The following is a 27,842-nucleotide window of genomic DNA, read 5'->3' on the forward strand; positions in this document are numbered from 1 at the left end:
CTACTATTTTGGGGAAGTTTTTAATGTCTGATGCTGTACTGTTTTTAATATTCAGTTGGAAGCCGCCCAGAGTGGCTGGGGAAACCCAGCCAGATGGGCAGGGTATAAATAATAAATTATTATTATTATTATTATTATTATTATTATTATTATTATTATTATTATTTTGCTACAAGATAAGCTGGCATGGAAGCACCGAGTGCCAATGTAAGAACCAATATTCAGGCCATAAGCAGCAACTTGCTTGGTTTCCTGTGGTGAGTTACTACTGCCTCCAGTTAAAAATATGAGGGGAAGCTTTGTTATATCAGAAGTGAGTTCTTTTACTTATTTTGGCTACTACTGTAATGTATGGACAAGCGGACTAGTAGACATTTTGCAGGCTAATCACATTTTTGCTTATTTGCAAGGTCATTCTCAATATATAGAGACCTAATAACAAGAACATAGCATTTATATGTCAACTTTTCAGTGTTCAAAGTACTTCACATAGCCCAGTAATCCTCACAAGAATCCTGTAAGGTAGGCTAGAATTATTGGCAGTGTTTGCAGTGTATTGCATACTGAGTGCTAAGATTGAGAGAATAGTTGCTTGTCTAAGGCAACCTAGTGACTTTGTGGGTAAGGTGCCATTTAAAAAGAACTTAATATTGATTTTTGCAAGCCATTCCAATAGCCTTTTTTATGAATGCCATAAATAAACAAACTTCTTGGACCATGGCTTACATTATTGGCCACCACACTATGCCAGCTCTCAACAGATAATTCCAAACAAACAACTGGACGATACCCCAGAGCACAGCAAATGGCGTTTAACTGGGTATTCATGTAGACATTAGACAAGCCCTACTACAAACATCCCTATCCTATTAAAACGGTAATGCTGGTGTATAACAGGGGTTTCAGTGACTGCAAAGAGAAACTGTTGCTGCAGTGCACAAATGTAATAGGAAATCTCATGATGACAATGTTGTGTTCAATAAATGCACAAAACATTAGTACTTCAAGATGCTTTGAGCTAAACAGTGTTTCTACAGAAAGCTTGAGGGCCATATCAGAAGCACCTATTGGCTCAGGGGGATGAAAACACAGAGCTATTGAAATACTATGTCCTTCACTTCTATTTCTACACCCAGTACACAATACACACTACACAACCCTTCCTCCTGCAGTTTCCCTGCCCACCCACTCCTCTGGAAGGAAAAACATTTCAATCATGGAGCTTGAAAGCTTGTTTGGCAAAATCCCACCCTTTTTCGTGTTTGAGCTCCTGAGGAAACCTCAGAAAATCAGTACCACACACTGTCAAATTCCCTGTTTTTTTGGGGGGGGGGTAGAGAAGAGAAGCAATAACTAGGCCTCACAATATCAGTCTCCTCCAAGCTAGCATTATCCTTTAATTACAGAAAGCAGAAGCTGGCCCTCCTTCATTCTAAAACCTCAACTAAGGAAGGGCAGAGTTAGCAATCCCGAACACATCTTTGTCTATTCCCCTTTCTCCCATTCAAACCCCATTGAAACTTTTGCTTCATTCATAACATTCACCTGGAGGAGCTGCTGAATTCCCTGATTGTCCCACCTACGCAAACAATCCCCTTGCAATGTGTATTCTTTGAGGCTCTCAAATTGTGCAACCTTTGAGGAAAGAACCACCTGTTAACCTTCTCTACAGCATTGAGCAAAATGACAATGTTTATCACTGTAAGAGAAAAATCCATATACATTGTTCTATATATGTACTTTGGGGGAAGAGACATTTTAGAGCCCACGGTAACATCTTTTAAGCGAACAGGCTTAACATGGGCGTCTGGGATACTGCAACTGCAATCCTACTTTCTTTGCACGAAATCCATTTGGCCCATTCTGACTATGTAAATAGCAATTGACAGCAGTGGGATATTTATATTGGTTGCTAGTTACATATTTAACATTTTCTCTTCTTTCCTCTCTCTCTTTTTAAGATCCTGGTAACAGTGACAACAGCAGCACCTGGTGGCAGTGGTCAGTATTTTGTATGTGCTCCTTTTCATCACCTCTTCTGGACTCTTTATCAATCAAACTTGAAGTTATTTGCTTTATCAGAGAAACTGACGAAGAACTATTACAGCACTCTGTCACTCTCTGTGTGTTGCTTTTTCCCAGGATTGTTAGAAACAGCACTTTTGCAAAAAGATGCATTAACAGCAAGTGATGCATTAACAGCAAGTCAACTAACTGCAGCCAAAAACACCTGCCCAACGTGTGCAATAATTCCTCCGAGAAGTGTTTTCCCCTTGGCCTACCTATGATCAAAGTTTATGGCAAAGTAGTCATGCTGTAACTTTCCATTTTACTCTAAAGTTGCTACAGATCTCTTGCATTCACCCCTTTTAATGGCTAATTACAAGTTGTAATGCTTTATATTTCAACTTTCCAGATGAAGAAAAAACACCATGGATTTACTTCTGACATTTTTCAATATTTGTAAAAAAAAAACAGACAAAATTCCAAAACTCATTTATTTTTCTTTAAAGACTGGTATTCGATATATATTCCAAGTCATCCAACATGTCTTGGATGTTAGCAGTTGGTTCTTTGATAATAATGAAAATTTAAAATTTCTTCCTGCAAGAATAAACAACACTTTGTGTTTTGAAAGCCATGGTTGTTACATGAATAAAATGATATGAATTGGAAAATACTTGCATTTCGGAAAGAAATTTTCAAATTAGATTTGACAGCCCAGACAGCTGTGGATAGACATACTATAGATTTTAAAATGTTTATATAAAACCATACGCAAATATATCACAATTGCAATAGTCTGAAACTGTGGTGAATGTTTAAAGGCACATATCAGTGCAGGAAGGGGAAAGCTTCAGAATTTAAAACAAATCTGTATTAGAAAACTCAATATACCACAAAAACAAAACCAACAGACCATGTAGCTTTTGCTCTGCAACTTCCATTACTTGATAAAATTGCAAGCATCTGATAATATAAAACAAATGCATATTCGTGCATGATTAGATAATCCAAAGTTTCAAATTCTTTCATTAAAATGTTGAAGTTTTGCTGTCCTCAAGCCTGAAATGGATAGTACTCACAGATAAAGACCGACAATATCTGTGCTTTACTCTCTTACTCCTCTCAGTTAAAGTCATTGGCCAAAACACCATGCACTCTTAAATATCTTCTAACAAATTTCTCTCTCTCTTACACACACACACACACACACACACACACACAGTGCACTTTCTTGCAGTAGTAAATAGACAAATCTAGGTTAGAAAGATTTTCATGTTGTGCTGTAGATCTTATGAATTATACATAATCCATGGCTCTCAGTTGCATTTAACAGAAGTAACTGTATTGTGGGGAGGGGGAGGAGAGGGAAGCGGTTGACAACTAAGGGACAAGAACCTGCAGCCTGAGTTAGAGAAATGCTAAAACAAAAACATAAGGGCTGTTAAGTTCTAACCACTGCATATAAGGCTAAATCCAGGTGTGCACAGTCTATATCATATATGGATTCCTCTGAGAAAGACATTAAAGAATTGGAGGGGGAGTTATAATATACTCACCCTAAAGCATTTCTCCCCTAGCCTGTACATTGTCCAACAGAAACCATAGCCAGGCATGCAAGAAATACATTTCCAACCAAGCAGCCTCTTGAGCCCATACAATTCCACTCCTCCCCCAAACAAAACACATACACACACACTTTTCTGCGTTCAGATTTTGTTTTTCTTCCCGTCTATAATAATGTTTACCAAAACTGAGAGGTCTAATCCGGGGTCTGAAGTGACGACGCAACTGATAACCAACTGCCTCTCTCCCACTCCTCTCCCCCCCCCCTTCCCCGCATATTCCCCATCCACACTAAACAACCCTCCCCTCCTGCTCTGCTTTTGCTTCGAAGATGGGAAAGAGAACTGCGTCGCAGCTTTCAGGCAAGCAGCCTGGGTGCTGGGAAACCAAATAGTTTTGAAATTCCCTCCTGCAGGATGCAGCCGCTCTCTTGCTACCTTCCACACTCTTGCTCCCCAGAGGAGGAGGAGGAGGAGGAGGAGGAGGAGGAGAAGTTTCAGCCTCTTTCGTTTGTTTGTTTTTCCCCGTCCCGGTTTTTAAAGCGCTTGCTTCTTTTCCCTTTGCTGCTAGCAAGCAAGCAGGCGATCTGGACATGGGACTTTGGGGCGATTTGCGAGAGAGGTAGAAAGCTTTCCCTCCCCAGTTTTTGCGGAGCCTTCGCAACTGGACCAAAGTGCGTGGGGCGGTTGGGGGGGGGGGAGGTGAGAGAGAGAGAGAGAGAGAGAGAGCGCTTTGCTCAGGGGTGCCATTGAATCAACTCCTTGCGCTGCCCCGTGCGGGGAGCGCTGACAAGTCCCGCGCAGCGCCGTGCGCGCGCCATCGCTGTTAGCGTGGGGCAAAGGGGGCAGCATCCTAGAGGGGGGAAGAGGAGGAGGAGGCGCGACGTGGGGGAATTAGGGGAGGTGGGGTGGGGTAGGGGGCTGAGACTTGAGCGCACGTCCTCCTCGGTCGCTTGCATCCTCTCCACCCTTGCCCGGTCACTTGCGCCCGTCCCTCCTCGCCTCACCCCCCCCCCCGCCGTCCGCCCCTCTCTCATCCCTCCCCCTTGTTACCTTGTTGCAATGGTAATAGTCCAGGGGGCCCAAGCAAGTGGGGTCGGCCCCAGGCAAGGAACCAACGGCGGTGGGGGCGGAAGGGTAAAACCTAACGTCCATGCCGGGGCTGCGCGCTGAGGGGGAGAACGAGGCGGCGGCGGCAGCAGCGGCGAGAGGAGGCTCCAGCGGGCATGGAACCGGCTCCTCCGGCGGCGGCTGCTCTGCCTCTGGCTCAGGGCGGGCGGGCGGGCGGGAGGGGAGGGGAGGAGAGGCGGGGAGAGGGAGAAGGGGAGGGAGCGCAGCCCAGAGCCGGCTCCGCTCGCACTCTATTGTTCCAGGCACCGAGGCGAGGGGGGGGGGAGAGAGAGAGAGCGGAGGAGGAGGAGGATGGGGGGAGGGGAGAGCGCCTGGGACCTGCCTGGGCTGGGCTCCCACAACACCCTCTCTCAGGCGGGCGCTGGGACCGCCACAGGGCGGGAGGGTGTCGCCAGCACACCCCGCGCCGGAGAGCGGGCCTGCCCCGAATGCCGACCCACCGAGGGACGGCGAGGGCCTGGCATGTTCCGAGCGAGCAGGGAGCGGAGCCGCCGCCGCCGCTTTCCTGGCCGCACTCTCTCGCGGAAGGGGCTTGGGGCAGGTTCTTCGCCGACGCCCCTCCGGGCTTCTTCTTCTCTTCTAGCTTCCACCCTCCTTCCCAGCCCTCAGGGTAATTCGCGGGAAGGTACCGCCTGGGGCTCTATAGTCACCCTTGGCCACGGGGGAATGGGTCCCACAGAAAGAAGAGGCGGGGGACTCTGTAAGGGGGTCGCAGCAGAGGGGCTCGTCCGGGCAGACTTTTCACTTTGTGGACCTGCTTGCTCTCCGCAAAACCCTGCGGCAGGAGGGGGGGCGCCTGGAAGAGCTCCCCTACCACCACCCCCAAGTCTCCAGGTATGCCTCTTGGGCGTGTTTTCGCTCGCACACAAGTGAAGGGCTTGAGCTAAACTCTCAACTTAGGGCTGAGATCCGCTCCCAAAGTAACCAGCACTTTGCCCTACCTGAGAAAGACTGGGCTGGGACCTGCCCCCACCCCAAAAAGAAACAGAGAAGAGGCAGCTCAAGAGCCGATTTGATAGCCATATTCACATATTTGAAGGGCTGTCGCAGAGGTGGATTTGTTTTCTGTGCCTACAAGGGGTAAAAGCACAACCCATGGGTTCGAATGGCAAGAAGTTTAGACTAAACACAAGGAGGAACTTCCTGACTACAAACTGTTCTGCCAGAGGGACAAACTGCCCCAAATGTGGTTCGAGGCTTTTTTGAAGAGGCTGGGTGGCTACCTCTCAGAGATGCTGTAATAGTGGTTTCTAGGAAGCATAGAGTGATAAACAACCTGTGTTTGTCCCAATTAACTGTCAAGCAAATCTTCTAAGATCTATCAGAAGGCACTCTTGGCTAGAACACATAAGTCATTTCAATTTTTGAAGGAAAGTTTCTTCCAGGTAACGTTCTGCCTTGGAGGAATAGGCTCCAAACCACCAATAAATAGTTGACAGCTTTGTGAAGAGAGGCTTCTGTGATAACTTGATGCTGCTGGGTTAACTCCTTTGTTTTTTCACATGTGAAAACAGACAATGTGATAAGCACTGAAGTACAAGCTGAACTACACAAAGCTAGCAGAGAAGCGGAATGGGGGTGGGGGGAATAATGATGTTGTATGGAACCCACTCATTATTTCCATCTTCTTATGTTTCTAGGAATGGAATATAACATGACAACCAAAGTTCAGAAGAAAAAGTGCATGCGGGGTAGACTATTAATGTCCCAAACCAAAAGAAAGAACAGTTTAAAAATGGAGTGGACCTGAAATGGTTCCCAACCGATTTCAAATAAAGACTAAATTCAAATAAGACAGGGAAAATACAGGGGGAAAGAATTGCTTGTAGAATGTGGAATTAAGAATCTCAGAACATTCACTGTTCAGTTTAGGCTCATCAGAAAATTGTAGAGTCATACTGGGAGGCCTACACCTAGTAATGGATTTCTACAGGAAGTGAAAGAGGAAGAAGGTAGTATTGATGAAGTAAGAGCCACATTCTGCAGTTGGATAAGCAGCTTTACAATTGGCACGTCCGGGACATTGTTCAGGTTTGTGTCGTGGTCTTTGCTTCCTCTCCAAGTGTTTCAAAACATTTGTTTTGAGGAACACCACACCAAAAAATATACTTTGGGAGAAGGTTGTCATTTGAGGAAAAGCAACGGAATGAATAACCATTTATGGCTGGGTTTATGGCATGAATCATCTAGTGCCTGCATTTTAATTATGAATGGCAGTATTTTATATACCTTGCTACAAAAGGACCAGATCATGGTGCTTAGTTATACAGTCCATACAGGGCATTATGCAGTGTTTGGCTCTGAGGCAGCTATGGAAAAGTGAAGTGGGAATGGCTGAAAGACTTTGGGGCAGTTAATGGGCAAAGATATCATGGGAAGAGTGTAGAATACTGTTAAACACCACCCCAATCTCCAAGTGATGTGAGATTCCAGGGCTCCAAGCATCTACCCAGGGTTCATGTTTCCTTTGGAAATGAAGCTGTGGTGTTTTTATGATATATTGTTTATTTACACACATGTACATCCTGAGCCTACAACGGAGGGGTTCAAAGCATTACACTCCTGTCTCTCCCATTGCTGCAGCTTCCGATACAGGGAGCCCACATTGTGTTCTGAATGCGCACTCCAGCTTGCAACATTTTACAGACTGACCCCTTTTACCCATGACTGAAATCCTAAAACTTCCTCCTAACAAAAACTCTGGCATTGTCTTTAGATTCATTAGCTCAGAGCTCAGGGTGGGGCTTCACCCATCTGCTGGCTGGCCGAGAGTCATTGCTTTCTCAATCCCTTTCTTGATGGCTCCCTATCTTCTCTTTGTCCTCTTTTAATGATCCATCTCCCCGGGAGATTTACCTGACATAGGAAGCTGTTTTGACCTGTATTTCAATATGCTAAATCCAGCATCTGGCAGCCCATTTTAATACTCCAAGCATTGATTAAATCCTAAAATTTACTAAATCCAGGAATTATGAGTGCCTTGCACCTACAAACTCTAGCACCCAAACTTGTAACAGTATCATGGTGAAGAAATAAAGCTGAAAGCCTACTAAGAGGAAAATAAATTCTGTCTCATAGATAAGGAAATAAAAATATATACTATTGGGTAGCAACAGAGGAAGGCATGGGTGAAATGGGTGTTTGTTTAGGGAAAGGAAGCCAAAATATATACCATGGGAAGGAGTAGAAGAAGGAACTGGCCGTATCAATGACAGAAAATATGCACAGAAGGAAACCATAGGATTGGTTAAAGGAAGTCCAAATGGCCTTTATTATTCTATGAGATGCTCTGTTTCCCCTCAAAAGGGCTGAATTTTAGGTCTCTCTTTCACAAACACACTCCAGATTAGAGGGTGAAGGGAAACCAATCTCAATAACTTGCATCATATTTACTAATTTGTTTCAAGCCTGAACTATCTTATAACTGGGTTAAGGACAAGCTGTCATACTTGAAAGTATGTTTCTCACTGTTATTGTAACTTCCAAGACATTTCTCACAGGTGAAAGTGTAACGTTCCTCTCTGAAACTGTTAGATTAATATCTCAATATTAATTTGAAGTAAATTTAAGTTGCTTTGAAGTAAATCTCCTAGAAGTCTTTTCACAATAAGAATGCTTAGGATTATTATTATTTGATTTTTTTTTGTCTGGTTGATTTTATACTGCATAAAAAAAATGTGAGAGGAATTGCCACCTTTGTAAAACAGAATTCTAAAAGGATTCTCCCCAACAATTAAGGTGAATGGATTCAGTCCATTCAGTCCATGGTGGACAGCATGATCCCACTTGTAGTTTCCCTGGATCTATGGTAGTACAGTGGTACCTCTGGTTAAGTACTTAATTCATTCTGGAGGTCCGTTCTTAACCTGAAACTGTTCTTAACCTGAAGCACCACTTTAGCTAATGGGGCCTCCTGCTGCTGCCGCGCTGCTGGAGCACGATTTCTGTTCTCATCCTGAAGCAAAGTTATTAACCTGAGATACTATTTCTGGGTTAGCGGAGTATGTAACCCAAAGCGTATGTAACCTGAAGTGTCTGTAACCCGAGGTACCATTGTACACAATAATAAGCAAGCTCAGAATGGCATATTTTCCGATTTAAAATGGTTGCTTTCACTTACAAAATGAACTTTCCACTCTCTGTGCAACACATTCTTTACATCATAGGTCTTTTTTAGTTTAACCCATCCACTATTGTGTTGTCCCTGTGATGTTTAGTGTCAGCTGCTGTCTCTTCTTACAACTGGAATCTCCTTCAATAATCAGGTTGAAACATCTCCCTCATACTTGAAACACAATAGCCCTTTTAATATGTTATTCTATGCATACAGTTAATTGCATGAGGGGGGATGGCCCTGTGGCAGCAGCTCTCCTCCAATGTACACATGATCATTGTTCTGTAAAAAGAGGAAAGGAAGAAAAAAAGGACTCTGCACATACAACTGTAGATGTGGAGGGCTTTTCCCTGCCTGTTTGGGGACCCTGTTTTCCCAGTTGTATGAATGGGGTCCTCTTCAGGCAATACAATGAATGTGTGTACGCTAGGGGCACAGCCTGCTGTCCACCCAGCCCCTCACATATTTATTGTATATGTGAATAATGTATGATAAGGGCTTGCATTACAAGCAAATAAACTAGGCCTCAGGTCATGTTGCTCCTGTTGTTCTCCTGAGGTAAAGCTTTCTGTCAGCCTGAAATCTCCAGCTCTGACGCTTTTAACCACTGAATGCCCAGTTTTTATATCATAATTTTTGAAACTATGATGTTATATAGACTATAATTACAGTAATGAAGACTTCGTAATGAAATGGGATAGTTGAAGCATAATCAGTTCTTCAGCATCCTTATCTATAAAAATAAGGTTATTAAGAACACGCAAACTCAGTAGTACTTCAAACCTGAAGCGAACCCAACACCTGGCTTTGTCTTAACACATTTACCTCAGAAAGAACCATTAACAACAATGCCTTTAGATTTTCAGCATTTTGAAGTGGGGATGACATCTTCCCCTGTGAAACTACTGCCCCCTTCAACAGTCCACTGGGTCACAGGCTTTCCTAAACAAAACACAGCAACAGCAATAAAGTCTTCAACTCATTGGGTTGTTAATCTTTTTCTTCAATAGATAAGGATGTTGAGGTTGATTGCACTTCAACCATACCCTCTCATAGCCAGTTACTGTCTTCATTACAAATACTGTAGTACAGTATCTGTCTCTGTAGAAGATACTTCATGTTGGTTCTTCTGTTTTCTGCACCCTGACATCTCTCCTACTGATGCTGGAAAGTCATAAATTGGTGAACCTGAGGTGAATATTCTATAGCCTCTGTGTTGAGATTTGAATCTAGTGTATTTCCTGGCATAGCCTTGCCCCTTGTTCAATAAAATGACCACTAGAGTTCATTTATAAGCAACTTCCTTTGCTTAGAAGTAATTTCACACATATAGCATGACTCTGTAAAACATACTTGTTGGATCATTCCCAAATTCTGGCTTTTCTACATTTAGAAGTTGCTGAGCCTTAATACAGGAATTTGTGCCTCAGATTATGACACGAGGGGCTGTTATTTGTGATTATTGCAATCTTTGAGCTATAGAGATAGTCACAAAATGTTACTTCTCTGGTCCATTTGAGAAGTAAAAAGTTGAACTTTATGGAAAAACGATCTTCTTTCACTGGGTCTTAAACCTCTGCTCATTAAACCTTTTCCCTCATGCCTTCTAGAAAGTTGTTCCAAGCTTTATGCAAGTGGCATAAGTAGGTGAAACATACAGAAACTTTCAGTGTGCAATTTCCAGTACTAGAATACTTGTGAGAATTTCAAAGGTGCTCTGACACTCCTCTGTCTACTGGTCTTCTAACAGTGGTGAGCATTTTCTCCATTTCAGCTTCTTCCCTGTAAGAAGGACATTTAGAAGTCTGGCCAATAATGTGTTTTGCTTAACAAACATTCTGTGGAATGCTGTGAAGTACAGAACAAATTTTAAGTCCTACAATACTCTGTAGCCTAAGCCAGCCCTTGGGAGCTGAACTCTTCTCTACATCACAACGTACAGGATGGAAATGATACAGCAGAAGTACCTTAGGAAAAATGACATCTACATACATGGGTGTACATACATGGGACATGGGTGGCGCTGTGGGTTAAACCACAGAGCCTAGGCCTTGCCGATCAGAAGGTCGGCAGTTCAAATCCCCGCGATGGGGTGAGCTCCAGTTGCTCGGTCCCTGCTCCTGCCAACCTAACAGTTCGAAAGCTTGTTAAAGTGCAAGTAGATAAATAGGTACCACTCCGGCGGGAAGGTAAATGGCGTTCCCGTGCGCTGCTCTGGTTCGCCAGAAGCGGCTTAGTCATGCTGGCCACATGACCTGGAAGCTGTACACCGGCTCCCTCAGCCAATAAAGCGAGATGAGTGCCGCAACCCCAGAGTTGATCACGACTGGACCTAATGGTCAAGGTTCCCTTTACCTTTACAAGCCAATAACTGGACACCTTTGTCAACAAACCTTCATAGAACAGCTAGAGTACTCAACTAGGCATTCTTCAGCTGATTCTTTTTCTCTACATCACTGGTGGCCCCACCTGTCAATCACCTGACAGTGAGCTTTGGCTGCAGGTTCTGCTCCCTGCTGAACTGAGCAGGATTTGACCCCTGCTTATCAGTTGATGAGCAGGAGTTAAATCCTGTTGCTCCAGCTACGTACACCAGCTCCCAGCAGGGGAACTGGCATGCGTAGCCAATGCAGAATCAAACCCACTTATCAGCTGATTTTTAAATATATATTTTTATTTCATAACATTTATATACTGCTTGATTGTTGCACCCAAAACCTTCAAAGTGGTTTACAAAAAGAAGGTATAGATAAACAAGAATAAATAAATGATGAATATAAGGCCCGATGTGAGGCTTGATCTATGGCATCTACAGCTGAAATGACTTCAGATAGCAGGGCAAGGGGAAAAGTCCCTTCCTGGGGCTGCAAAGAGCCACTGCCAGGCACCTTTCTAGCAACAATTCTCAATTGCAAAGGACAGCATAATGGAGTCACCTTAGTGTCTCATGTATCTGAGAACTGTTGCTGGAAACATGCCCCTGGGGAAAGGGTCGGGCTTGGAACAAATCATGTTTCTAGCACCTGGATATTTCCCCACCCCCTCTATTTTTGCCTGTCAGTCAGAAGCACTACTCCTGCTTTTGTGGTTGGTTTACTGCTCGGGCCCTTGAGTGTTCCTAAAGTAGCTCTTTGGACCTTTGCCAATATTTCCTGATAAACAGCCCAGCCTTTCTACACATGCATTTTCTATACAAGCCAGACATTTTCTATCAGTATTTCATACAGGTTTAGGATCCTTCTACGAAAATGCACAACAGAATACATATTTTTGCCCTGCTTTTAAGTTATTCACCAAATGGTATTGGCCAATATTTCTGGGTGACGTTATATGGAGATGCCATAATACTTCTATTTTTATTTATAGAGCCAATCCAAATGCCTTGGCTAATACATTATGGGGGAAAATAGTAATTAAAACTAAGCTAGAGTATTCAAAATAATTGAGCAAAATGCATTTTCTGATTCACTAGGCAAGTTTGTTTTTCTATATAATGTTAATTAGCGATGAATCAGTATTTAGCAACATTCTGCAATATTGTTATCTTAATTAATTATGGTGATGATTATATTACATATATTGTAGGTGCCACTAAAAACTACATATGTAAAGATATGCATTTCCCCCTGTTTTCAACAGGATTCAGTCCTTTTATAAACCATGAAAATTAACTCATTTTATCACCAGGAATAGAGCATCTCCCCCACAGCCAATACAAAATGACTCTTCTAAACATTTGCTAGATTGAATTGGTCTCTTTCTGAACATTTAATTATTGCTTCCTTTAAATATGTAAAAAAAGTTTGCCTTCTCTCCACCCCACTTTGAGAGCATAAACAACATCAGCCATCGCTCGTATATTTCTATAGATAAGCATATCATTATCATTAGGTCTCCTATACAAAATGATGTGAAGAAGTTAGGTAATGAAAAATAAAAACATAGGGTACAAATCATCCAAAGATAAGCAATTTGAGTCCCACTGAGTTTAATGGGAGAATTGGATGTGTGTTTAATTCTCTCTAAATGAAATTAATGGAACATTAAAATGCTTACTGGTGTCTAGATTATATTCTTATTTTTTCATTATCACTAATATCCCAAAGGCCGAAGTAGATGTGATGTTGCCAATGTATTTTACTCTTGAATGGCAGATTATTATTATTATTTTTAATAGGCAGAAAAAAACGGGAGGGGAGACCAATCAGGACTGTGGCATGGGGGCAGGGGCACCAATGGAACCAATCGGAGCTTTCCTCCCATTGGAAATAGGAGGCAAGGGGGCAGTTCCAATTTGGACTCTGAGAGCAAAGCATTAAAGCCCTCTCCTCATATGCTAGTCCCATGATGAGTCTCTGTTAGGCAGCAATTTAAAATCAGGCATGTGAGGGCTAAAGACATGAATAGTATGATGTCTAGTTCAACCCTGCAATACTAAGGGATAGAAAGCTGATCTGCTTCGGCCTTTGACTGTTCCAAAGACCACAAAGGAATATACCTCTGCTGGTATGTATCCTATTATTTAGTACAGTGGTACCTCTGGTTAAGAACTTAATTTGTTCCAGAGGTCCGTTCTTAACCTGAAACAGTTCTTAACCTGAGGTATCACTTTAGCAAATGGGGCCTCCCACTGAGATTTCTGTTCTTATCCTGAGGCAAAGTTCTCAACCCGAGGTACTACTTCTGGGTTAGCAGAGTCTGTATCCCGAAGTGTTTGTAACCCAAGGTGCTTGTAACCTGAGTAATTACCACTGTAATATTCATATTTATGATGGTATTCTGTTACCACACCCTGCCAACGCAAGGACTTCCACATGCACAAAGGGACTTCTCTCCCTCCCCCCCACCCCCCATGTGTGTCTCACATCCTCCCCAAATCTCACCAGGTTTAAGCCGGCATGGTGGGAGGAGAGGAAGGCAAATATTCCGTGGTGTAACCAGAAATAATTGTGCTGATTGAAAAAAAGGCTTGCAGCCAGTGCTTTTTTTCTGAGGATACGCAGGGGTACGCATACCCCTAAACATTTTGTGGATCTAAGTTTGGGCTCATTGAGAGGCAGTATTTCAATATGAGTAGAAAAATGAGAATACCCCTAAACATTTTTTTTAGGTAAAAAAAGCACTGCTTGCAGCTCTGTTGGATTCCACTCCCAGTATATTTAATTTATCTACAGCACAATCCTAACTCCCTGTTCAGCACTACTTGGGGCAGGTAGGATGGTGATGGTGAGGGTGAAACAAATTTATAGAATGATTAGGTGGTGGTGTCCCTCCACCAGATCCTGCCAAATGCACAGGTGGTGGAACAGCTACTGCCAGCAGTGTAAGGTAAAGGTAAAGGGACCCCTGACCATTAGGTCCAGTCGTGGACGACTCTGCGGTTGCGGCGCTCATCTCGCTTTATTGGCCGAGGGAGCTGGCGTACAGCTTCCAGGTCATGTGGCCAGCATGACTAAGCCACTTCTGGTGAACCAGAGCGGCGCACAGAAACGCCATTTACCTTCCCACCGGAGCGGTACCTATTTATCTACTTGCACTTTGACATGCTTTGGAACTGCTAGGTTGGCAGGAGCAGGGACCGAGCAACGGGAGCTCACCTGGTCGCAGAGATTCGAACGGCCGACCTTCTGATCAGCAAGCCCTAGGCTCAGTGGTTTAACCCACAGCGTCGTACGCCAGCAGTGTACTCACCAACAATAGCCTCCTTACCTGAGCCCCAAAACAAGGCGCTGGGAGGGAGGTATGATTGGAGCAGAGCCAACCACAGATCTGCAAATCCAGAACTGTTCTACTCCTTGAAAAATATATGTTCTGGGCCCCTCTGCTGCAGCCACCTGGATTTGTTGCAACAACAACAAAACCCCAGCCACCACCCCGCCTCTTCTGACCCCTTTGCACTGATTGGTCGGAGCCAGCAGGGTTTTGAATGCAGTGGTAAACCTTCTATGTCTCCCCATTCAGATTGCTCTGCCCATATTAGTCAGTATATGATATTTCACTCCACTTTGGAAGCTTGGGGCACCAGGCAACAGGGAGAACCCCCCCCCTCAAAATAGCCCATTAAAATAGACAAAAACAACATATGATTCAGACTAAAATACATTAAAAACCCTCTTTTATCTTTTACAATGCCTCCAACAAATGCTTAGAAAGACTTTGGAAAGTGTCCAAAGGGAGTTACATACAGGATAGCAATTTAGGTCACTTTTGTCAAAGCACCTAGCCTTTTTTGTTTGGCCATTTCTTCCGTGTGATTTACAGCACAAAAATATTACGCATTCTTCATCAGAAATAAGTTGCAGAGAGCTCAACGGGCCATTTTCTGACAAGCATGTTTAAGACTGCAACATAATAATAATAATAATAATAATAATAATAATAATAATAATTTATTATTTATACCCCGCCCATCTGGCTGAGTTTCCCCAGCCACTCTGGGCAGCTCCCAATCAAGTGTTAAAAACAGTACAGTGTTACATATTAAAAACTTCCCTGAACAGGGCTGCCTTAAGATGTCTTCTGAATGTCAGGTAGTTTTTTATCTCTTTGACATCTGATGGGAGGGCGTTCCACAGGGCGGGTGCCACTACCAAGAAGGCCCTCTGTCTGGTTCCCTGTAGCCTCACTTCTCGCAATGAGGGGACCGCCAGAAGGCCCTCAGCGCTGGATCTCATCCCTAATCCAAATCATGCTCTAATATATTGATAAGAGTTCTTGTACATGTTGGCTATTTTTCTGTTCATTTTAATGGAAGAAGCAAGTCCTTTTCCCATTGAAATGAATCATAAGCCGAGTTCAGATGCAATGCTAAAGCATAATGTTTTGAGCATGAACTGGACTACAATTAATAGCATAATATATTTTATTTATTTATTAACCAACGGTCACTCAAGCATCTTAATTATAGTTATCAAAGTTCAAACCGCTTAAGCTGATGGTGTAACTTGATAACATATTTTTTTAGGTTTTTTGTTTTGTTATGTTTTTTTAAAAACAACTAACTGCCACACATGAGATGTTTTACATATTAGAAGCAAAGCTGAGGTTAATTTGAGAAAGGCTGTTAAGAGATCTTCTAAGACTGAGCTGCTTGTTTTGTTTGGGTGCTTTGACTGCCTAAACCTACTAGTAACAATAATTACAAGCAATTGTCTTTCCTTCCCTTGGTTTTGTGAGAGAAATTTCCTTTCTTTGTTTAAACAGATTTCCACACAATAGGTGAGTGCCGTTGTGTGTGGGTTATACTGCTTGTGTTGTGAGATAGTATGTAGACAAAATAATGTTTTTCCTGTCAAATATTGAGTAGGCATCAATGGCAAAGTGACAGGTGGTTAAATAGCTGGCACTTATAATGATTTCATGAAGATGTTTTCCCTTTTTGGACAGGATTTTTAAAAAAACAAAAAACAACACCCTGATTTGAAAAGAGGAGACTGACGCAATCTGTTTTGGAGACATTGCACAATTTTAGATTCAATTTTAGCTTGTAGAAGGACATGAAAATGCAAGAATAGCTTTACTATGTCAAATCATTGGTCCCTCTGGAGTATTATATTATGTGTGGTTTAAGATTGCCATTCTTCTTTTAGTACCTATGCTCCTGTGCATATTTGCATATATTTTTTAAAGTGGCATGCAGGGCAATTAACCTTAGTGGAACTGCTTCTTTTTGTTGTTGTTGTCATCTATTGGTCTCAGGAGACAATGGAGGAGTGTGCTTTTGGGAGTGTTAGAAGATTGCAGTGCCTGCCATGGCTGTATAAGACCAATATAGGAGAGACATGTTTTGTTGCAGCTGGGGCAGATGAAGGCATCCAGTTATGCTGCTGCAGATGCGCCACGGTGTTTCTTTCTAACGTGGAAATAAAGTGACAGAAAAACTTCACCAGCTGTGAGGTAAAATATGGCAATCCTATTCTTGCTGGAACCACTTCAAAATATCACAGAGGCTAGAATCTCAAGTCCAGAGTAGAAATCCACCCCATATTCTGTAGCATTTTAAACCCTCAGTTTGGGTAGCTAAGATTTTCTTATAAACAAACAAAAGGCTTTGCAATCACTTTGCTCAAAATTCATATGAAATATACTGTATTTGGCGGCAGCCAGCAGTGTCGAAGCTGCTTCTACAACTGACTTCCACTCACATAAAAGGACCTCCTCTTCCTCTCCCTCCCCCGCAGCTCCCTTGTAACCCAAAATCTGCTATCTAGAGTTGTGTGGCCCTCCAAAGGCTAATGGGGGGGCACACAAATGGCTGCAGAGGGAGAAGGGAAAGTCTCATCTGGTCCACTTGCATAGCCATGGCTCTCGCCCATAGTGTGATATTTCAGAATCTAGTAAACAACAGAAGAAATTTGTATTTTTAAAAGTTAAAAAACAAATTATATTCCCCACCCCCACCGTGATAGAAAATAGAATATTTCATCAGAAAAATATATCCATTTTTTAAAGTAAAGCATAGTTACAGATGGGCAGTTTAATTGAAACTACTACTTCAGGCCTGTATGTTTGTTTGGTTTTTTTGTTCTTGAAATATCCAGCAGCAATAGGCAAATCAAAAGTCTCTCATCCTTATTTGTTATTCAAATGCAATCAAAACTCCCAATATATATAGATATATAAGTTGTTGTTTGATCACAAACTGCTTTTTTCCTGAAAACATGATTTGATAATCAAAATTTAGGATGCACAATTGTAAGTGGTCAGACCAGTCACATGATGGTTTCTCTGTTGCTGGACCAAATTCTCACACAAGTGCCAGTGCAAATATTTGCATGAGTTTTAAATTCAACTTTTGTGAAAATTCATGCTTGGATCTTTGAAGTTCACTTTCTGGTCTGTGAGTATGGGGAATCCATAGATAATTTAAGAACAGTTATTTTGCATTTCATTAGGTATCAACTACCCTTGTATGTCTTGTGCAGAATTTATCTGGGCAACCAGACTTTATCCACTAAGGATGCTAAAATTTGACAACCCCATTGCTGTTTCAGGTGACAGCCTCCTTTAACTGCTTTTCATGCTCCGGGTTCAGATTTCAAAGGCAATCCACTTCATTGGGATGAAACCAAATAAAGCATAAATGTCCACAACTTTGTAGGGTGGTTTTTTGATTGTATATAATATACCAAAAATAGTATGCTATTATTTTTTGGAAATCTCATTCTTGCTCAGAACTCACACATATCAACAATAAGAACTTGCAGACAAATCATTTCTTATCAAAATCGCCACCCCTCCATCTAATACTGAGCTCAGGTGGCGAATGCCAAAAAATGGGAGCCAAGAGGGGATATTGCAAGGAGCATGGTGGAGCTGTGTCATACTGCCATTTCAGACCCACTCACAGTGACCCTTGCTGCAGGGAGTGAAGGTCTAGACAAAAATAGGTGTAACAAACTAGACAAGACAATGTTCTGGAATTTAAAATCAGCCACAACTTTTATGGATCACAGTTATAGGCAGGCTTTGGTTCAGGCATTGAGTATATCCATTCTCATTGAGTATTCTCATTGAGTATTCTCCATTCTCAGCCTCCAGATGGAGGGCAGATGCTGGAACAGGGTCATGATGGGATTATGAGACCTTCTCAAGATGCAGGTCTACCAAGGTGGCCCTCCCAGGCTGCTGCTGGATGGCCTATAGCCCATCTGCCCCACACTTGGCTTCTCGACAGAGACTTCCATCTAGAGCCTTCTCACAGGGTACCCTGAGATGACACCTGTTTGGGGCTCAGCTGGCCTATATATTCAGAGGTGGACTACTCCACTCTGGTCCACCATCCAAGCCATGCCCCCTGCCTGCCAGAATTGGGCAGCTTGAAATCTACAGATGGCGGGCTGTCTCACCCTCTCTAGCAGCCAGCTGGGAGGAATTATCCAATGGCCAGCCCATGATGGAGTGGCTTCACTCCATGGTGCCGAGGGCCTGCTGCAACAGGCCACAGCTGTTACCCACCCAGGGACTGGGCAACCGGCCATTTTCTCAATAGCTGTGTTGATGTGGCTTATTGGGGCAGGGCAGCATCAAGGTCAGTGTTGTGCAGGCACATCACTGGGAGAGCCAGATTGGATCCTACCACTGCATCTATATGTCCCCAGCCTTGCCACTGCCCTGTCCAACTGCTTTCAGGAAACTGATGGCATGGCACTGCCCCCATCATGCTGGCTCCTCCTGGGTACCACATGCACACAGGAATCCCAAGTTGTAGAAGTAGCATTTTTTTAAAAACACACATTAAAAATAGCTCAGGAATGACTGAGCATGCTCAGTAGCCACAGATAGTTGTGTGTTAGTTGGACAAGATAAACAGATGTCAGGGCTGCATCTTTGCCCTGGTGGGTACAGCAAATGGACTAGTGTCAGTACCACTATTGTTGCACTGTGGTCCCAACCTCAGTGTAGCACCCCCCAACACACACACACTGTCATCCAGGTAAGCTGCAATGATTCGCGTGTTGGAGAGTAGGCCTATCCCATCACCTGTGCTGCTAGTGCTTTAAGCTCAGTTGAAAGCATCAGGACTTAAATTAGCAGCAAATATCTTCCTATCTGTTTCAGATGTGGGGAGCCTTTGGCCCTCCAGGTGTTGCTGTGTTAGAATTCCGATTCTCTTTAGTCATTGGCTGTGATTGCTGGGGCTGATGAAAGTCGCAGTTCAGCAATATCTAAAGGGCCAAAGGTTTCACCCCACCAACTCTGTTGTTGGTTTCAATGGCTTGTGAGTCAACTGGATTGGGGTCCATATCTGCATGCCTTTGCTATACCAACCGCTCAGATATTTTTGTATTCAATCCATAATATGTTGCTCAAAAAGAAAACATAATTCAGTAACTCTCAAGACAGTGCAAGAAGGCAAGAGATACAATAATTTGAAGCTCAACTATTAATGTTGTGTATGTTCAAGAGCAAATCATTTTAATAGATGCTTCACTTTCTTCATTTGTAAAATGGAAATCATTAACTTTTTATTTTCTTTTGTTGTTATCACAGTGTTTGTATACAGCTTGGGGAAAGAGTCAAAAGAACTGATATTAATAGGGGCAAGGCACAAATACTTTAAGGGGGAAATGCAATATTTGATGGATTCATGGTGCACCCAGATTTCCAGCACATTTGAGCATCAACCAAGTTTGTCAAATGGCTGCTAGTTTTGGAATAATGATGGAGGCATCTTAAAGGAACTTGATGACCACCTACAGATCAGCTTTGCTGAAGGCAAATGGGCTTGAATATTACAACTGTATCTGGGGTTATCATAGAAAGCAGGTGAAATTGCAAGTTTTCATTAGTATGATCTTCCTGCAAACCTGCCTCTTTTTCCAGCCTCTCCACATCAGGCATGATATAGATATGGCTCACAGTTTTTTCTTTTCTGCTATCAGAAGCACAGAAGTGAAATTAATAATATATATTTACATATATTCTGGGAGATATGGGCTGCTTACATGTAACATAGATGAAATAGTATCTAGTGCAAGTCCCTTTGTGCTCCTGGTGTAAATGAATCTAGTTTGTGTTCATGTAGCAGAGATCAGAATTTGATATGCTGTAATTATGGAGTCTGTTTTACAGGCCAAGTGACATGTGCAATGACTCTTTTACTGAGTCTAGTCCTTTTCCTTCAAGTAACTGGAATTATAGTTTAGTACATGAGACATACTTTTGTATCAACAGCTTCTGTTGGTTAGTGTGAAAGCTTTTGATCTTTAACGCTCCCTTCACACTTACATCTCAATCCTGATTCCCAGACCTGACTCAGGCTTTGAAATGTTTTCTTTCATATTTAACTCTCCAATTCTCATGGAATGTTAGAGAATAACTATGTTGGGATATTGATGAAAATGAGGCAAGAATTCCTAATAGTGCCATGTGTGTATATATTAATTTTAAATGTGTACGGTTATTGGAGAGCCTTGGCAAAAAGTCATTTCATGGCAAGTATGAAGAATTCCTGCATGACCAAATCATTCTCAAAGGTTATCAATTAATAATATACTCATTTTCCCATTTCAAAGTAATCAGGAGTCCAATTCATCCCTTACACATAATTCCAACACTGGAATCAATTTTGTGGAACACAGGAAGTTATTAGATTATTTGTCAAACTGCTTGTCCCTCTAGACCAGTATTGCCTGTCCTGAGAGACAGTAGCTCTCTAGACTCTCTAGCAGAGGTCTTCCTCGTCAGCCTGACCCTTTCAAAAGCTTAATATACCTGTGACTAAGAACAAAAGAAGAGCTCTGCTGATCTGACCAAATGCCCAACAGCATCCTGTTCTCACAGTGGCCTACTTGGGAACACCTACATTTAAAGCCTGTGTACCATTCCTGAGTCATAGTCCTTCCCCCAGGATATTCTTAGTTTTTCATTGCTGAAGAATGATTAAATTCTTTTGATTGCGTTGCTGAATATAAGTAGGTTGAGCAATTTTCTTATAATGACCCTTCTACTTGGATTTATTACATGGCTATGCTGAGTCATGGACGAGACTGAAGGAGAGGAGAGTAGCATAGCTCTCTCTCACACACCATTCTCAATTTCAGATCACAGCCTCCCCTAATTTCTTTGGCAAAGACTTGAGCTCCTAGGCCCAGTCTTCATCAAATACCGTTTTACTCTCTAAGCAACTGATAAAAGTGAATCATCTTGCCATAGCTGCCAACTGTGCATCTTTCTTCAGAGGCCATGGTGCTTAGTTGCAGGAAGCAGAAGTAACCACCGATGAATCTGATTAATGAGTTCTCTGTCACAGGCAGATCTTGCATGGGATTGATTGGATTCTCAGGCACACTGGTATGGTAAAGAGGTGCTGTACCACTGCCCTCCTGACAGTTGCACCACTGCCATTTATAGGGGTGGTTGCAGAGGAAGGGCATTGGTGAGGTTGGGACTGTGCAGGCACCCCAGTGGAGTCAACCCAGTGCTTTCTCCTATGTTTCTGTGCAAACCCAACATCCCAGTAACTGGCAGAGATTCTGTAAGCCCCACGGAACTCAACACGGCTTACTTCCAAGTAGAAAGGCATAGGATTGCTCCATTCATGTAGAATACAAATTTGTATGAGTGCTATCAACATTCTCCTCCAGTCAAAGAAACATATCCAGTACAGCAGACTTTAAGTGCATAAATATGAGAGCTAGGAAGCGTTACACTCCTTGCAAAAGTTATTCTTTGTCCAAAATCACTTGCATTTAATTTAAGTTTATTGAAAACGCTGTTAACTGAACTGAACTTTGGAAATTAATGGTGGGATTTTTAAAAAAATATATTTGGAAGCATATTTGCTTATCGTCATTTGCTACAGTGACAAGAAAAGCCATCTGTTGTGAGATTCACCGATTGATCTAGGATTAAATGTCAAAATTAATTTATGTGGTAATGCAATAGCTGTGGATATTTTGGATGTTCTTCCTGTTGTTGGATTTTTGAGAGGGAGAAGGGTCAAGTCAGTTTCCAGGTGTTACTGCTATTTCTTTTTCAGCCATTTTGTGACATTGTCAGCATTAATGTTCCTAGAGTACATTCATGTTAGTTTAAAAGTGTGCCTGAACAGTCATTCACACACACAAACACACACACACACACACACACACACAATATTCCTGAATAACAATGACAAAACCTGCTCAAAATGCAAAATCTTAGTGTCTGTGTAAACTGTATAAGCTTAAAATTGATGGATCTATTTGAATGTTTCATTTTTATTATTATTATTCATTTGATTTATACCACCCTTTATCAAAAGATCCCAGGATGGTGTACAATATTAAAAACACATTTTTCAAAGCTTAAAAAGGAAAACATAACAAAAGCATAGTAATAGGTAGCATAATAATAAAATAACCATAACAGCAGCAACCCCCCTCCCCCAGCTTTAACAGGCCATAGATTATCTAACAGCTAAAGGCCTAGGTAAAGAGGAATGTTTTTGCCAGGGGCCTAAATACATGTAATGATGGCACCAGGCAAGCCTCTCTGGGGAGAGCAAATTTGGTATGATATATCTGAAGGCAAAATTGATATGATATATTCTCAAATATGCTCGCACCATGGGATCAGATCTAGGTTAAAATCGGCACATTTGAGTCATTTGGACTACAGCAGGAGTAAAGAACATGGTGCCTTCCTGATGTTGTTGGACTACAATGCCCATCATCCCTGACCACTGGCTAGCCTGATGTGAGCTGTAGTGCAACAGTACCTGGAGGACACCACATTGGGTACTCCTGGACTAATGCATACGTAGGCTACATTCAGACGGTGACTAGCCCAAAGCCACCCAGTGAACTTCATGACGGATTGGAGATGTGGATACAGGTTTCCATAGCTAAAAAAAAAAATCCTACACTACCCTTTGCCTTTTCATGCATTTTAAAGCTCTGCATGGAAGAGGGGGCTTCCAAGGAGAGCTTAAAAATGGTCTCTCTTTTGGGTGTGGCTCTGGAGACTGTCACAGTGAGTTCCTGCACTTCAAAATTTACCAATCGTTTGTGGCTCCAAGGAACAGAATGGGCTACAACACTCAGTGAAGAAATAAAAAATACTATGGCTTGTGTTTTGGGTTATTAGCAGTCACTTCTATAAATTGCATATAAGCACTTATGCGACCTTATTTTCTTCAGCTTGGGGAATGTGATAGCAACTTGTTAGTTATTAACAGATGAGCTATTTCTACACTAACATTGTAATTTCAAAACTGGCAGTCAAATAAGAGTAGGGCGTTTTTCGTTATTTATCAACTGACACTTTAAATATTTGTATTTGAATTTTTTCATGCAGGCATGGCACATATCTGTTCCTGGCTGGTTGACATTTACCATTCTTTGTAATTCTGATCTGCTTTTCTGAATTATTTGTAAGTATATTGACAGATAAATATACACAGAGACTCTCTATTTGGGCATGACAGAATCTTGGAGAAGGCAAAAGCAGAATTGCAAATAAACCAGCAAAAGGGAGGGGGAGGGGAGAAACACTATAAAAAAAAAGAATGCTCAATAACAACAATTACCATTTGAACAATCTGTGAAATTAACACATTATATTGATTGCATTCTTTGGATTTGTGGGAAAAGAATAAACCCCATGTAAAGCAGCATCTACGTGGAGGTTTGCTAGTTTTGTATTCACAGGAGGACGGGGGAAAACTGAGAGCACACTTGAATCAAGAATGTGAAGGGATGCAGAAATCTTTAGATTTGCATATACAATATTGAGATCATGAGAATGTCAAATTTAAATGCAAAATTCACATGTCTCATGAATAAGTCATGAATGGTGGCAAGGCTGATTTATTCTTTTCTTTCCAATTGTCATCATTCTCTCCATCTTCCCTTCCCCACACACATACCCCTTGAATAGCTCCTAATCTGCAAAACAGGCAATTTCTTCTTTCCTTCCACAGGAAATGCATTGATAAATATGACTCTGTGGGAAACCATGGTTTGGTCCAGTGCTTAAAGATGTGTGTGTCTGTAATGTATGTGTATAGTTTAGCCTTGCTTAGGAAGTTAAAAAAAAAAGCATTTCCTCCCTCTCTCTCTCTCTCTCTCTCTCTCTCTCTCTCTCGAGATACCTCAATGCCATGGCAACAGCTTTCAACCTTCTTCACGTGGGACACAACTAGGCTTAGGAAAGGTTAGCTGTGTGTTGTCACCAGGTGGGGCAACCATGTAAAGTGATGACTTTCCATACACTATGGTATCATGAATTAACAGACTGAAGGCTTCTTATCTTTTTGGGGGGTGGGCGGGTTGATGAGAATGAGTAAACTAAAATTAAAAGTGATACTAGAAAGAGAGGGTAAAAATGGATATCACTTAAAATAATTATAATAATTATAAATTTCCAAAGTTAGTTGAGAAGAAGGAGGAAGTAAGAGTCCATGAGATGTTTTCTAATGCCCATGCCAGTTTGGTCCTCAAATCAAAATACTTTGCTTGGTGCTATGTGTGATGTACCTGAAGAATACATGTAACTTAAGAAGCCTGCTGGATCAAGCCAGTGGCCCATCCAGTCCAGCAACCCGTTCACATAGTGACAAACAAGATATATATGAGATCTGAATTTTTTCATCTAGGGACATAATAAATATTCATTTGTGAGAAGGGGCTATTGCTTTGTTTTTGTTTGATTATGTATTTTGTATTCTCATTTCATATTTTTCTGTTGTGAACTGCTGGATGAAGGGGGTATACAAATTTAATAAATAATAATAATAATAATAAAGTAATAAATCTAATGCCACTGAATCAGCACTACAATCAAAACCAAGCAAGAGGAAAGTGAATTGCTTAGTCCTCCTCCCACAGTTTAAAGGTGTGAAACACAAAACGCGCTGCACATATTTGCCTGAAAATTGATAGGTGTCTTACTCAGAGGAGCCTTTGCCATGTCTGCAATTTTCAGAACAATTGCCCACAAAACAATAGGAGAGATTAAGTGATTTCTTTTTTACTTACTCTGAAACTGTACAGGCTACACTTGCAAGAAAACCATTACAGCTATCCTTCTGAAATTTGGTAGGGTCTAACATGCCTTGAAATTTCACCCAAGCCTGCCCCCCCCCAAAAAAAAACACCAAAAAAAAGTTATAGACATTCACTTAAAAATCAAACTTCAAATGTGCCCAGCACAAAAAACAACCACATTCTAGACTTATTCCCCTATAATTTCACAGGCTTCACTCACTCTGGAAGGAATACTATGCCTGCAAATTTCATTCATTTCTGTCAAAATGAAAGTAGTCATTGTTTTTGGTTTTCCAGTAGTGAAGGGCAAAGGACAATGCTTCTTTTTTTCTGGAGTGGACCAGGATCCTGAGCTGAACTAGACAGCTTCCAAAACAGTTGAAGTGGGCTGTTCTGAGAAGTGCTGAATCAGGGTCCAATCTGAATTTTCATGTGCTAAATTTCTACTTCCTCAGTGTAATCAGCATTTTAAAAAAATCACTACAGCAAGCCTAAAACATTCATGACTTTCCAGATTGTCTCACAAAAATATCAGCATTAACAAAGGTGTTCCTTAGTACCAGCCATAACAAGAATAATTTGCAGTATAAGCAATTCATTAAAAAAATGAATAATCTTCAACAGCCAATTATTAAAGCCGACATATAGTAGAAGGAATGTCATTTCTCATGATTGAATTCATTTTAAAAGTGCATTTGATTAGTTTGTTACAGTGCAAGGATCATTATCCTCTGGTAAAAAAGCTGTGGACTCTTAATCTACCTTTCACATTTCTAAATGTGTAGGCAATATGGTTAGTTATGCAATTAAGACCTGTGAGCAAATGACCTTTCGAAATTCTCCACCCTTTTTGTCAGCTTAGGGTAGTATTCAGCTAAATAATTATGCAGGTGGATGATGTCTGCTTGGTCAATGGGACTTTCCCCCCTCTCCTCCCCCCATGCCACCCTCAAATTTGCTCCAGAGGGTTAGGGAATCCCTCAAACACAGGGACAGGAGACGGGGAGAACATTATGCTATTCATAGACAAATCCTTGCAATGATTACACATTTGACCTAGAGCGTCACTGAATTCCACCCAGAGAAATTGGGGGGACAATTTCACCAAATTTCTCCAGTGGGAGAGGAGACGTTTCCCAAACGTTTTTTGGAGATTACCATTAGCAGTGGCAGTAACACAGCTTCTTTCTCCCTCCTCCTGTAAGAATCCTTCCCCTACCACAGCAATTATTCTTCCCACCCCAGCCGCCATTTTGCAGTCTTCACAATGTCTCATATCAGAGGCAACTGACAATTGTATCTAGCATTGTTCTTAGATGCTGGTGGTGGGGACAAGGAAAGACAACTATTATCAAAGCTATTATCAAAGTAATGGTGGGGAAAACTGGTGGGAAATTCTGAATAAAAGTGGGCTTTTATTCTAGAGCAGGGAGTGGGGAAGGGAAAAGGTCAGAAATTTTCTCAGAAAAATGTCTTTGGAGCAATTTTAGCTCAGCTCTAATACTATAATTATTTATTTACAGTCAATGTGATGTAATGGATGGAGTGTTGGGTAAGGCTTCCCAATTTAGGCACAGGGAGATCAGAGTCCAAATCTCCACTCAGTCACGAAGCTCATAAGGTGTCCTTTTGTCAGTTGACATCACTCTGTTTAATCCACTTCACAGGGTTGTTGTGCCGATTAAAAGAATAGAGAGAACAACACTGTATGCTGTGTTGAAACAGTGTGGGATAAAATTGTAAAGGCACGATCCAAACTCTCACCCTACTGGGTTGAATTTATTCCATGGTAAACTTGGAGTAGCATTCCAGCCTTCAGAGTTTGGGATAATACAGTGGTACCACTGGTTACGAACTTAATTCGTTCTGGAGGTCTGTTCTTAACCTGAAACCATTCTTAACCTGAGGTACCACTTTAGCTAATGGGGCCTCCTGCTGCCTCTCTGCCCCCACCGCGCAATTTCTGTTCTCATCCTGAGGTAAAGTTCTTAACCCAAGGTACTACTTCCGGGTTAGTGGGGTCTGTAACCCAAAGTGTTTGTAACTCGAGGTACCACTGTTATAATTATTATTATTATTATTATTATTATTATTATTATTATTATTACCCAGCCACTCTGGATGGCTTCCAACAAAATATTAAAAATACAACAAAACATAAAACATTAAAAACTTCACTTCCCTAAACAGGCTAGAGATCTGATAAGTTAAAAAGTTCAACAAAGCCTTACATTTTAATATTCCTTATATTTGAATAATCTGGGTGTGAGAAAGGAACATCTACCGTGTTGCATATGGGTATTTTGTTTTTTTAAAAAATATTGGGACTCATGTTAGAAAGCAATAGCTTTTTGGTGCCTGTAACTAAACCAAAAAGGGGGGAAGGAGGAGAATTGTACAGCCATTACTCTTCATGTTATCAGGGGAGAAAATAATATGTGAAGCAAGTAATCATGTTTAAAAGATCACAGCTCTAGAAGAAAGGCATTAGAAGAATGCAAACATTAATGTGGCCTTTAAAACATTTTAATGCAATGGAATAATGTTACACTTTCT

At 41.7% G+C, this 27,842-nt stretch overlaps 1 protein-coding gene across 7 annotated transcripts in view; it reads right to left on the reverse strand.

Moving 5' to 3' along the window:
- The window catches only part of TOX2 (TOX high mobility group box family member 2), a 256,169-nt gene that overhangs the window by 213,473 nt on the left and 14,854 nt on the right, over window positions 1-27,842 (reverse strand). For 5 of the 7 annotated variants that reach the window (XM_081010272.1, XM_081010269.1, XM_081010271.1 and 2 more), the window contains exon 1: window positions 4,623-4,838. The exons of 1 other annotated variant lie outside the window; for it this stretch is intronic. In XM_081010272.1, coding sequence (XP_080866398.1) covers window positions 4,623-4,724 — 102 coding nt within the window. In that variant the 5' untranslated portion in view covers window positions 4,725-4,838. Of the gene's footprint in view, window positions 1-3,563; window positions 3,730-4,622; window positions 4,839-27,842 lie in introns of those variants that run through there. One more of the 7 variants, XM_081010268.1, reaches the window with a different exon arrangement.

This window comes from Podarcis pityusensis (genome assembly GCF_964106645.2).
Source record: "Podarcis pityusensis genome assembly, chromosome: 6".
In the NCBI taxonomy this organism is placed as follows: Eukaryota; Metazoa; Chordata; class Lepidosauria; order Squamata; family Lacertidae; genus Podarcis; species Podarcis pityusensis.